This window comes from Chlorocebus sabaeus, chromosome 8, assembly GCF_047675955.1.
Source record: "Chlorocebus sabaeus isolate Y175 chromosome 8, mChlSab1.0.hap1, whole genome shotgun sequence".
NCBI classification, from domain to species: Eukaryota; Metazoa; Chordata; class Mammalia; order Primates; family Cercopithecidae; genus Chlorocebus; species Chlorocebus sabaeus.
The window spans coordinates 1,386,276-1,399,550 of record NC_132911.1 but is presented as its reverse complement, the minus strand read 5'-3'; the positions used below and the strand labels follow the sequence as shown (position 1 = coordinate 1,399,550).

At 51.7% G+C, this 13,275-nt stretch overlaps 1 protein-coding gene and 1 pseudogene across 1 annotated transcript in view; both read left to right on the top strand.

The window, feature by feature from the left end:
• Window positions 1-5,831, top strand: part of ERICH1 (glutamate rich 1) — a 59,103-nt gene extending 53,272 nt beyond the window's left edge. Inside the window, exons 5-6 of the mRNA XM_007961571.3 lie at window positions 924-1,118; window positions 5,363-5,831. Of these exons, the coding sequence (XP_007959762.3) occupies window positions 924-1,118; window positions 5,363-5,436 (269 nt within the window). The 3' untranslated portion in view covers window positions 5,437-5,831. The remainder of the gene's footprint in view (window positions 1-923; window positions 1,119-5,362) is intronic.
• A 564-nt stretch (window positions 5,832-6,395) lies between these two features.
• LOC119619280 (uncharacterized) lies at window positions 6,396-12,941 on the top strand (annotated as a pseudogene).
• The last annotated feature ends 334 nt before the right edge of the window (window positions 12,942-13,275 follow it).

Here is a 13,275-nt window from a genome sequence, read left to right as displayed (position 1 = left end):
AAATTGGAGCATTTTGCCAGGTAATTTGAATCTACTAGAATAATCAAATGGAAATTTTAGGCCCGAGAAATATGGTAACAAAAATTCAGGCCTCAAAAGACAGGGAAACAGCAAATGAGGGTTCACCTAAAAGAGAATTAGTGACCGGGAAGACGGGTGAAAGAAAGTCTCCAGAATGCAGGGTGGAGAGAAAACAGATAAAAACACAGGAAAGAGCCCAGCAGACCTGGAGCGGGAAGTCCGGTGTCTGCAACAGGCCCAGGTGGACAGGAGAGGACGGAGCAGGGGCAGGACAGAAATGACAGTTGGGAGTTTTACACAATTGTTACGGGACACAGAGTCACAGGTTGAAGAAGTGCTGCCAAGTCCAAGCAGGGTTAATGCCGAAACCACCACAGGCGACCATGTTTTGCAGTCGAACTGCTGAACGGCAGCCAGAGAAACAAGACCAGCCACCAGACCGAGGGGAAGTCGGGGCTGGTTTTCAGTTCTCCTTGATTTCTTCTAAACAGCCACAGTCTGATTCTTTTTTTAACGCTATGTGACATAGAGAGCTTGGTTTCATCCTCTGGTTTATCCTGCTGCTGTTCATGGCCTTGAGTTGTGTGTTGGACAGGGAAGGCATCTCACCAGACAGATGCGTAGACGGGCCAGGGAAGGCGTCTCACCAGACAGACGCGTAGACGGGCCAGGGAAGGCGTCTCACCAGACAGATGCGTAGACAGGCCAGGTTTCCACAGTCGTTCCTACGGTGGTGGTTTATACTGAGCTCTGTTCTGATTCTCTCTTCTGGTAGCTTCTCATCTCCCAGACATCTCATTCTATGTGGAAGCGTAGGTTTGAGGCCTTCCTTAAGAGAGGAAACTTATCTTTGTAGAAATAAAAACAAAACTGTATTTCCAAGCAAAACTGACTTTATGTAGGTGTCTCCAGAGATGGAGCTTCAGCCGCCCTCGCCGATGCCGCTGAGGAGCTGCTGGACCGTCTTGCGTCACACAGCATGCCGCCCTCAGACGTGTCCATCCTGCACCACCTGAAAACACTGCTGCTTCTGCAAGATACTGAGAGATTGAAGCGCGCTCTGGAAATGTTCCCAGAACATTGCACGATGCCTCCTGGTAAGTACTGTACGATTTATTCAAGGTCCTGCTTAAGCTACTCTCATCGAGGTTTGCCTCTAAAAGACTCACATGCCACCAAAACAGCAATGAGTTGGAAAATATGACACTACACATATGGCGTGGGAGAATGGAGTCCCACCGAGAAACAGGCTTCCTGCATCGCTGCTTGATACAAAAATATTTCACATAATATATGCAGAAACGCATGTGCAGTCTGAGTTTCCAGACTTGGGAGCTGTCAACTCTTGGAGCCAAAGTTTCCTAAGTTTCAATAGAAGTGAATTCATTTCTTCCTCTTTTCCTTCTCCGCTACTAGTGTGGTAGATGGTAAATTTTTGCTGGCTTCCAACTGTCTGGTACCTTACTGAACCCCTGACGCGGTGATGATTTTTCACCACATTCACCGGGCATCCTTTGCATGCAAACTGTTGTGTGCTGGGGCGGCTGTGCTCATGCCTTCCCAATGCCATGTGTGGTGACACAAGCTATGGTGAGGGTATTCAGGCCACAGAAACCGGCAAATGCTGCAAATCTGAAGTCCAGGCTGTTGATCCATTGACCTGCCACACCACTGAGTGCAGAGCAGCACACCTGGCCCAGGGCCAGTGTGTGGCACCCGTCCCAGAGAAGGAGTCTCTGCAGATTTCGTGGAGGGAGTTTCAAAGTAAGTGTCGGGGGTGGTTTCTGTGCCTAGAAACCCACAGGGTTGCTGAGGGGTCAAGACCAGCATGTTAGAGAAGCCAGATAACGAGCAGCGTTACATCACTGTGGTATGACGACGCTGTGGCACAGGTGCAGGGAGCTGGGGGCTGCAGGGACCATCGGCATGCAGAGCATGTGGATGCCGGAGGAGCTGCCTTTATGCAGAACGCCCTCCTCCGTCGAGGAGGTGTTGGCTGTGTGTTGCCCTGCATGGTGCTCTGGGCTGTGGAGCCTGTCACTGAGGAAGCCTGGCAGGGACCCCACGCTGGGGCACTCGCTCCCTGGCTGAGGAGCTGGAGAAGAAGGACAAGAAGCCAGATACACGGTGAGATGTGTCGCAGAGCTCCAGGTAGATCCTGGAGATGAGGCTGTGGAGGAGTGGGAAGAGGAGGTGTTTTTGCAGCCAAGGGCACATGCGCTGAGGTGGGTGAACCCGTGTGTTTGGGGAGCTGCGAGGAGCCCGGTGGCTGGACCAGGGGATGGATGTGAGGTACACAAGGTGGAGAGGTGACAGGGCCAGGCACATGGGAGGAGCCCGGTGGCTGGACCAGGGGATGGGTGTGAGGTACACAAGGTGGAGAGGTGACAGGGCCAGGCACATGGGAGGAGCCCGGTGGCTGGACCAGGGGATGGGTGTGAGTCACAGAAGGTGGAGAGGTGACAGGGCCAGGCACATGGGAGGAGCCTGGTGGCTGGACCAGGGGATGGGTGTGAGTCACAGAAGGTGGAGAGGTGACAGGGCCAGGCACATGGGAGGAGCCTGGTGGCTGGACCAGGGGATGGGTGTGAGTCACAGAAGGTGGAGAGGTGACAGGGCCAGGCACATGGGAGGAGCCTGGTGGCTGGACCAGGGGATGGGTGTGAGTCACAGAAGGTGGAGAGGTGACAGGGCCAGGCACATGGGAGGAGCCCGGTGGCTGGACCAGGGGATGGGTGTGAGTCACAGAAGGTGGAGAGGTGACAGGGCCAGGCACATGGGAGGAGCCTGGTGGCTGGACCAGGGGATGGATGTGAGGTACACAAGGTGGAGAGGTGACAGGGCCAGGCACATGGGAGGAGCCTGGTGGCTGGACCAGGGGATGGATGTGAGGTACACAAGGTGGAGAGGTGACAGGGCCAGGCACATGGGAGGAGCCTGGTGGCTGGACCAGGGGATGCGGGTGACAGGGCCAGGTGCATTGAGTGAGTCTCAGAAGGGGGAGAGGTGACAGGACCAGGGACATGGGACGCTGGGCATGTGCAGCCTTGTGGGCTTCTATGCAGAGACAGGAGGTTCCTGGACGCTATGAGGCTTCTGGGCTGTTATCTTGAGGCTGGATGGAGGGTATGGAGAATGGAGACCAGGTGGGTGCTGCTGAGGACCTGCTGAGAGGTACCTGCAGCATGGAGCAAGGTGCAGCCACGGGTTAGGCAGCTGTAGCCAACGTCCGGGTGGACTGTGGAGGTAGAACCAGTGGGAGCTGCCGAGTGGCCGGCGAGGCACTGGGAGGTCCAGGTCACCGCGAGGAGGAGGAGGAGGGGCTCCCAGAAGGATCGGGTTTGAGCTGAGAGCACTGCCTGGAGCGTAGTGCTGGGTGGCTATGCAGGTGCCAGTCAGACCTCGGGTTCCAGCTGAGGCACAAGAGGGCCGTGGGGCCCGGAGTGCAGGGAGAAGAGAGATCAGGGACAGTGAGTACGGACGCCCACCAGGAGCGTGGCCAGGGGTCATGAGAAACGACACTGGAGGAGAACGCAGGGCCCACGGGCGACAGTGGAGGAGAGGGGAGGAGCCCCAGTACCTGTGTGTGCAGGAGAGGGCGGCGTTGGCCCCAGGCCGGCATCTCTGTTTCTGGTTGGTCGTCAGGCCTCTTACAGCAAGTACTTAACAAACTTAGATTTCCATAATAAGATTTATCTCAAACCGCAAAAAAGCCAATTTTATTATGTTAAACTGATAGGAGATTTTTATGAGAGATGAAAGTAAGCGATTTTTAATTTTTAATTTTTTAAATTTTTGTTCTGTTTCTCACACTTGAGGCTTTTCTGACATGCACCAAAAGAGTTTTGGCAATTCTTTTTTGCATCAGAAGAATTTAGCAGAACCCCCAATATTAAAACAATTGGTTTCTTATATTAAAGTCATCGGACAGGTTTTGTATACACACACATTTACATCAAGCCACTGATAGAACTAAACTGTGTGTAGGAATCTGTTTTCTCTAAGAAAGGATTCCTTTGAGTTCTGTAGGATATGTGCTTACAGTTTTTCTACGTCAGGCTATTTTATGAAATAAAATTTTATAAACAATGAAGCTTCATTTTCACACATTGTATTTGTTTAATGCAGACTTGGCATATAGTTTTTGAAATTAAGGGTTTTTTCCATAATACTAGCTTAGAAATTTAATTAGTCACTGTGTCTCTCACCTCCATAGGATGAGCACAGAAATCACATTTTAAAAGCAGGTGTGGGTGTTTTCCGCCGATCGTGTCTCCTCTCCCGCTTCTCTGGCTCAGCAGTTACTTTTCCTCAGTCGTGGGGGCTGCGTTCAGCTGGGATGCCAGCGTCAGGGCGAAGCTCCCCCGCATCTGTGACGTTTTATTACACACGCTCCTTATCAGTAGTAGCCGCCATTCCTTGAGTGTTCTCGCACATGCACTGAGAAGGGCTGGGGATTGTCACCCTCCTCTAACCCTCGGTAAGGGAATTAGATTTTTATCATCCTGACTGTTGGGGATTTCCAGAGCTCAGGCAATTTGCCCCTGGGCGGGATGGAGCCCGCCTGGGCCGGGAGCATGGATGGGCTTCTGTTGTCTGTAGCTTGGCTCTCTGTGGTTGGAAACTTCAGAAGCAGCAGATTCTAGGTGCAGCATTTGGTGCCCTGACAAGTTGTAAAACCTGACTTTGGGGAGAGCCCTCACTGGCAGCCAGTGTCCCGCTGTGAGCCCAGTGAGCACAGACATTAAAGCCGGGGCCGGCGGGCTCAGAGGTCAGAACCACGGCCCCCCTGTGGAAGCCCTGAGGGTTGTGATAACATCAGGGGTGATTGTGGTGTCGCGATGTGGTGTCTCGGCTGCCTTTGGCTGGCGCTGCCGCAGCCCTGGTTTCATGACGTGGGCGCCACGTGGTCCCATGTTGTCTCACTTACGGCTCCACTTCTGAATTTTTTCTACTTGTTCACCCTTGACATAAACTTCTATTTCCTTTTCATTTCAGTTTGTATGTGGGTTTTCTTTCAGATCTGATTTTAAGCCTGTAATATTGCACCGTAACGTTTTGAAGTACAGGTGTAATAGAGCCAGTGAACCAAGGGTTCATGCCCCAGTGAAATACAAATATTCATAACTGAGCCAGTGTGTTGCCATACGGATTACATAATGTGTGATTAGCAGGTGTAATGTGTCACTTTCAACATCAGTTTTATGCCAGAGTAGCATTTTATTAGATTATTTGGGAGTTCACTTTGGGCCCAAAGGCTCATGTCTACATAATAATAACTTACGATTTTTCTTTTTGTCTTTGTTTTATTTTTTGTTTATTTCTGTTTTTTGCTTTCCAGACCATGCCAGAGTAATCTCAGCTTTCTTTAGTTACTGGATCACACATATCCTCCCTGAGAAGAGCAGTGACTAAAATGGAATATCTCTTTAAGAAGAGCTCCTCTTTAATAAAAAAACATGAAAGACAAATGTGAAATGGGCCTAGAGTTAGTTCTCTGGGAACTTGAAAGACGTTTCTGCCGTATTATTTATTCACGTGTTGTTCCTGATGGGTAAGGTGCCATCTGAGGCTTCAGATGAGAAATTGGGGTAAAATGGAAATTTTTCACCGATTTGCAATTATATATGTCTTGAATTACTACATAAAACGTCATTCTGTTTTTCTAATTATTGTAAAAATTGAAAATGGACATTCTGTTAAACTGTATCATTCGAAGCTCATATATTTTTATGAAGTTTTGAATCACCTTGTATCTGAAAGTCTCTGTTTTAAGAATGCTTTCTGGGCATTAAAATGTTCTAGTTTAAGTTGTCTGATTACAGTTGAATTTCTTTTTTTCTCTTCTCTACTTTGTGAATCAAGTACCTGTTTTTCCTGTTTGACTTTCTTTTTTGTCATAGAAGCAGTCGTCAGTTCTTGGTATTACTAAGTTTTAAAAGATTCAGTCAGGCCGGGCGCGGTGGCTCACGCCTGTAATCCCAGCACTTTGGGAGGCCGAGGTGGGCGGATCACGAGGTCAGGAGATCGAGACCATCCTGGCTAACACGGTGAAACCCGTCTCTACTAAAAACACAAAAAACTAGCCTAGCTAGGCGAGGTGGCGGCACCTGTAGTCCCAGCTATTTGGGAGGCTGAGGCAGGAGAATGGCGGGAACCCGGGAGGCAGAGCTTGCAGAAGCCGAGATGGCGCTGCTCACTCCAGCCTGGGGGACAGAGCGAGACTTCCTCACAAAAAAAAAAAGCATCAGTCAATTGGTACAACATTTGTGAGGGCAGTGGGCAGTGCCTCTGTCTATGAAGAGTTTTATTGCAGTAAAACATACATAAAACTCCATTTTAGTCATTTTTAGGTGCATAATTCAAGGTACCACATGCATTTGCCGTGCTCTGCCGGGACCACCACGCTCGTCCTGTTTGTGGTGAGAGCAGCCCTCTGTGCCTTCCAGGACCCACGTGTGCCCTGTCCCACCTGTGAGCTTCCAGGACCCATGTGTGCCCTGTCCCGCCTGTGAGCTTCCAGCACCCGCGTGTGCCCTGTCCCGCCTGTGAGCTTCCATGTCCCAGGCGCTGTGTGGTGCTGTCTCCGTTCCTCTGGGCAGTGGAACTGCAGGGTCACCTGATGCTGGCAACGTTCTGAGGGGCTGCCAGGCGGGCTCTTGGGCCCCCCACACCCCCAGTGCTGATCAGGGCCATTCTCACGGGTGGAGGTGGTGGCTCGGGGGTTGCTCTCCGCTTCTGTCTTTGGAGAACATCAGCCCAGACCACCCCTGCCCAAAGCTGATGCTCAGGTGGGCAGCGTGGAGGGAGGGGAAGGAAGCCCTGTCGTCGTCCCCCTGCCACCCCCTGTCCTGCCAGTTCCCTCCAGGTCTCTAAGAGACGTCTCTTCCACAAGCTGGAACCTTCTGGAAGCAGGTGAAACAGGGATGTTTCTGGCTCTGGAGACGGTCCCCTGGGATCTGGTGGTCGTGCAGTATCCCCGGCCTGATGCATGTCGCAGGCCCCGGAGCACAGGTATGTGGCAGTGGATGCCACTGTTCCCAGCGTCGCCCGAGGACAGGACGCAGGCCGCTCCAGACAGGGCATTCCTGGGAGGCCACACGTGAGGCAGGAGCTGCAGGTGCTGCTGCTCCACCGTCTTTCGGCCTCGCCCTGCCCAGCCCTGCCCTCCCTTCTCTTCCCCTAACTCAGAAGTCACTGTGAGGCGTGGGAGTGGCCAGGAGCCGCTCGTTCCATGGTAAGAACCTGTGCTGAAGCGACACCAAGCCAGACTCCTGCCTCCACTGAGAACCTCCATGGTCTTGTGGAACCTGGGCTCTCAGAGGCACCAGCCTGCAAACCTCCTGTTTAAATGCTGCTTTTTTTTTTTTTTTTTTTGAGATGGAGTCTCACTCTTGTTGCCCAGGCTGGAATGCAGTGGCACCATCTCGGCTCACTGCAACCTCCACCTCCCAGGTTCAAGCAATTCTCCTGCCTCAGCCTCCTGAGTAGCTGGGATTACAGGCATACGCCAACACACGCAGCTAATTTTTTATTTTTTATTTCTAGAGATGGGGTTTCTCCATGTTGGTCAGGCTGGTCTTGAACTCCCGACTTCAGGTGATCCACCTGCCTCAGCCTCCCAAAGTGCTGGATTACTGGCGTGAGCCACTGTGCCTAGCCTAAATGCTTCTTAATTAATAGCACATGCTTTGCAAATATGAAAATAAATTCAATATTGGCAAATTCATAATTTTACTATTCTTAACGTCCCACTTGTGTCTTTTAATGATGAACCATCTCCACCTTCTCCATCCCCAATGGCGCAAGTGAATGCGCCATTGCAGGGGGTGGTGGGGAATGTGTCGGCCTTTTCCTGCGTTCCACGGAATCCCTGTAGGTTCCACGGAATCCTCTGTAGGTGCCACAGAATCCCTGTGGATGCCACGGAATCCCTGTAGGTGCCACGGAATCCCTGCCATTGCAGGGGGCGGTGGGGAATGTGTCAGCCTTTTCCTGCGTTCCACAGAATCCCTGTAGACTCACTTCTTGCTTCTGTGATCCTGTGGGGCTTTACTTTGTGAAACCTCCTGCATTCACTTTCCTGACCCTGAGAATATTGAGGAATAGGGGTACAGTGGAGCAGGGGGAAGTTTAGGGTTAATTCATTTTGTGTATCATTCTGATTCCAAAAAGGGAAAATGCATCTTCTACAAAACAAAGCAAGTAAATCTTGTCTCTAATATGCCAGCATAGATATGATAATCTGTTTATTCCACTGTGTTTGAAGTTAGATAATAATTAAATCAATTTATCTTCTACAATAGTGCAAAATATTCATTCAGTTCCTGTGATTTATTCTCTGTAAACCATGTCAGTTAAGACAGGCAGAGAAGGGAGCACTCAGGGGCATGAGGAATTGTCATCAGGTTGCTAATATTAAGGCAGTTGTGCCTAGAAGGAAAAAACCACAGAATTTCTGAGCCCGTCAATACTGCCTGCACCCTGGGACCTCCGCCTGTGTCTGCAGAGCCTGAGAAGAGAGGGCTTGCACGAGCCCGCCTCCGATTTGCTTCCTAGGCCCAGCTGCCGCCCGGCTCCAGGGCAGAACTGTGGTGGGTTCGGGAGACTCCAGGGCCCACAGGGTCGGTTCTGGGCTTTCTCTCTCTCTGCAGCTCTTGTCCCGAGCGCTGTCCAGGTGATGTATCCTCTCATCCAGGGCTCTTCAGAGAATCACAGGAATGGGTTCCACCCCCTCCCAAATAAGAAGCGTGCATGCCTGCGGCCGCCTCACTCCCACATAAGAAGCGTGCATGCCTCCGGCCGCCTCACACCAGTGTTGGGTACAGCTTTGAAGGGGTCAGAAATTCCCCAAAACCTATTCAACAGTGTATTGTGGTGCAGTGAGTTCCCCACCAGGCTACTTAGGCCTTTGTCCACTGCCTGAACCCTGAAGGCTGAGCGGCAAGCCAAGGTCACAGTGTCTGGTGGAGGAGCAGACATCCCAGTAACCTGGAGCCAGCCTGAGAACTGTCCAGGGCCTGGGGTAGGAGCAGAGGCATCCCCAGAACCTGGAGCCAGCAACCGCCCAGGAGAGCAGTCCCGTCGCTCGTGGCCAGCAGCAAGCCAGGGAACCCACACAGAAGCAGCTCGGAAGCTGCAGGGCTTCGTGCTGTCCTGCGGCTGTCCAGGCAGGCTGTCCCAGCCATTCTTTGATCTCTTGCCCCCTCCCAGTTTGGGCCGGGGCCGCGGATGGAGGAAACTGAATTCTAAAATTTTTATCATAACAAGTATTAATTAATTGTATTCTTCTGTGTAACAAACGACCACAGGCACAGTGGCTTGAAACACCACCATTTGCCACCTCACAGTGTCTGCACAGGGTGGGGATTCGGTGTAGCCATGTGAGGGCCTCTCTGTGGACTCACGGGCCGCCAGCAAAATGCTGTTCCTGTGACCACAGGACAGAGGCTCCGTGTCCTTGCCGGCTGACACTGTGGCCGCTGCCAGTCCTCGAGGCCCCAAGTCCCAGCCCTGTGGCCCCTCCAACCTGGCAGCCAACCTCAGGGTGGCAGAAGAACCCTCTGGTATGGAGAACCTCTTTTTAAAGCTCGCATTTGACTCCATCAGGCCTGCCCAGGTAATCTGCCTGGGCAGATTACCCAGGAGGGGCAGGTGACAGGGCCAGGCTAGGCCCTCCTGTCCCTGTGTTGAGGGTGGGTGAGGAAGTCCAGGAACCACAGTCCAGCTGCAGCCCCAGCCCTGGGAGCCAAAGACTGGGGCCCAGCCAGAGGCAACTTGGACACAAAGAAGGGTAGCAGCAGCTAGAGCTAAGAATGGCCTCTAGAAAGGGGCTGTGCCAGCGACTCTCTCAAACGTGGTCTATGGGGATGGGTTGGGGCCCCTCCTGGATGCCCCCTGGGGGCTGGTGGGCCCAGCCTTACATTTGGACATTAAAGACAAAGGAAACGCCCGCCAGTCAAACCACCTCTGCCATTCTTCCTCTTCCGGAGTGGCTGGGTTGAAGGCAGTGCTCGCGTTCATGACCCTTTCTCTACGTCTGTTTTGTCACAGATCCAACAGCATCTGGGATCTTCCTCTGAAAATCATTCTCATTATCGCAAGGAATTCCTGCACATTACTCAGTCCTTTAATTTAATGTGGCATGGCATTTATATCATTCTAGCCTCCACCCTCACTCCTGATGAAAAAGGGCGCACCTGGCGTTCAGCTGCAACCCATGCAGATGAACTCCATAATCAAGCCCCTGTACAAAATCCAGTGGCCAATGATGCCATTCCCCACAGAGACCCAGACTGGATTTACCATCAGGGAGACTGGCACGGTCTGCACTGACGGAGCAGGAGTGACGCCATCTTAGACAAGCATCACCAGTGTAAGTTCTTGTTTAGAAACTACCTAAATCCAGTCCCAAAACATCAGCCTAATGGCTAATGTCAGCATGATCTTAAACCACAAATGAAACCTCTGACCAGAGATGTGCCAACCCCGAGATAACCTCCCCTCCGACCGGAGACATTCCAATCCTGCAATAAGACTGTCCTCCACACAGGAACATTCCTAGCCTGTGATAAGCTGCCCCTCCCGGAACTCTTAAATACCCTTAGTCTCTAAGAGAAAAGGCTCCTGACCGAAATTGGGCAGAAGCCCCTCTCCGGTTTATTCTCCAAAATAAACCTGTCTTAGACTGTTGAGCTGCTTTTCGTGTTTCTTTCTTCTTTCTTCAACTCTTGCAGTATCTATCACCATTCCTGTTATGGTTTCCTATTCCACATTGCAACCAGCCTTTAAGAAACTACAGTTTGTTGAGTTTTGCAGTTGTATAAAAATATCCGTATTTATCTGAGAAAGCTATTAACATACTCCCCTCTTTCCCATTCTATTAAACGTTTGCTAATAGTAAAATTGTTTGCTATTAAAAATTATTTTTCACTAAAATGCGTTATTTAGGTTAACATACAAGGAGTGTATTGTTTATCTTAAATGAATTAATCCATAATGTTTAAGTTTCTGCTTTGGCTTCTAGGCTAGAGCGTGCTGTGGGGCTCCCCGGGGGGGTCTTCAGAGCAAGGGGGTCCTGAGGCCAGAAGTCTGGGAACCACTGCTGTGCACCGTTTGGCACAACACTAGCCAAGGCCCTTTGCAGAAATGTTCATCCCAGACCTGCAGCAGGAAAGACACAGCGTGAGTGGGGATGTCCTTTATTTCCAGAGGCAAGTAAGCCCCAAACTTTGACACTTGTCAGAGTGACAGGGTCCCAGGGGCGAGCTCTGGCTGATTTCAGCCTCAATGCGAATGAGGTCATTAATGGAGGACAGTGCATTACAAAGGGCAGCGTAATCCATGGTTTGTGGTCCATAGCACCAGAGCGCAGGTGGGGAAGGTCAGGAGGAGAAAGCTCTACTTCTCACAAAAAAGTGGGGCAAACAAACAGAGAGATGACAGAATTAGAAAAATGTTCATCGTCCGCAAGGGAATAATAACCAAACCCAACAAGGATGATCCAGATGCTAAAATCACCGGGTCAGATATTTTGGGGAAGGGGAGAGTCCCGAAGCCTCACCTTACCCCACAGGTGACTTGCGGATTTCGAAGGGGAGGAGCAGCTTTGCAAGGGGGATACAGCCACTGGCACTGAGCACCCGGATGGGAGACTCTTAGGAGTAAACAGAAAAAGGAACCAGGGGAGTTTAGAAGATGCCGTGGGGATGAGGGGCATGTCCCTTGAGGACCGTGCCAGCAGCGAGGCCATTCGGAGAGGACTTGAGAATGGGTGTGGTCACAGTCAGTTCAGGCCTGGTGGGCAGCTCTACAGCCTGATTTGGGGGAGTCTTCAGGCCACGAGTCTGCAGGCACAGAGACAGCCCTGCGGCGTCATCTGTGGAGGCTGAAGAGGGTGCCCCTGGTGTCCACCTGGGCAGGGGGAGGGACCTGTTGGGATCAGGTGTAACTGTGAGAACAGCACAGTGGATGGGTGGTCTCTGCACCTGTGTGCGTGGAGGGAAAAGTAAGACAGGACAGGACATGTCACGAAAAACATTGTCATGAGTTAAAAATGAGGCACATACAACAATAGAAATCCTGCAAGATTGTATTTAAATAATACACTGTCTACTGTGTGTGACTGTGCACGAGAGAGGAGTGGAATGGGAGTGGGGCACAGAGGAAAGAAGGAAGGAGTGCAGAGGACAGAATGGATGCAGATAAGGAGCGAGCAAGCCGGAGAAAAGCCACGCGTGCCCCCAGAACGATCCCCCGTGATGAAGGTTGCTGCGTGATCCACTCGGCCCCTGGGTCCCAGGAACTGACCACAGCAAAGAAGAAAAGAGGAGCTCCCGCGAGGGCAGGTGCCGGTGCACCATCGTCCAGACCACGAGACCCACACGTAGGTAAGAAGGTAAGTCTATGTGAGAGCAGGACAAATGAGAAAACAAGTGAGACTCCTGTTACCTACCGTCCTGGGTGTGCTGACGTACAGAATCCTCCCTGCAGGCTTAATACTATGTGCCGTGTTGGATTTGCTTACAACCTGCCTGTGGCATGAGGGCGTCTGAGCGTAAGAGGGAAAGAGAATTTTAGAATAAGCTGGACAGTGTCTGTCTCCTATCTAGAGACAGCCAAGTCCTTGCTGTTAGAAAGACTTAGGTGAAGCTGAAGAACAAAATCAAACGCGGCTATTCTTCCTAGTCCCGTGGGGCGTGACTTGGTGTGGGCTTGGCCTGAGGCCCCGTCGTGCATCAGGGCTCGGCGGAGACCACTTGAGGTTGGTTTTCCTTTTTGTTGTTCTCCACATCTTTCTGCGGTGAGTTGGGCTGAAGGGAATTTGTTACTAAAGATAATCAAAGTGCTCAAGTGAGCACCAGGGCGCAACTCCCCAGGGGGCTGGCATCCAGCCTGAGATGATTTGGTCACTGCTAGCAAAGCCGTTGTGACCCGCTGTCTCCAGCTTGGCAGGTGTTCCCACCCCGGGTCCCGCTGGGGGCACAGCAGCCATGGGGGGTCCTCTCCTGGGGCAAACCCATGGTGTATCCACGTGCACTGATACCACGGACACCACTGCCCGCCCCTTGCAGCAACGGGGACACTGGTGTCGGCCCAAGTCCTTGTGGGGACGTCTCCGTGGCAGCCTTGGGGGGATGTCACCGTGGTGGCCTCGGGAACGTCCCCTAAGCCATCTCTGGTAGCTGGTGGGAGGTTCCTTTCCATCTTTCCCTTCAGTGTGTCTTTACATAGTTGCCAATACGGATCCATAAT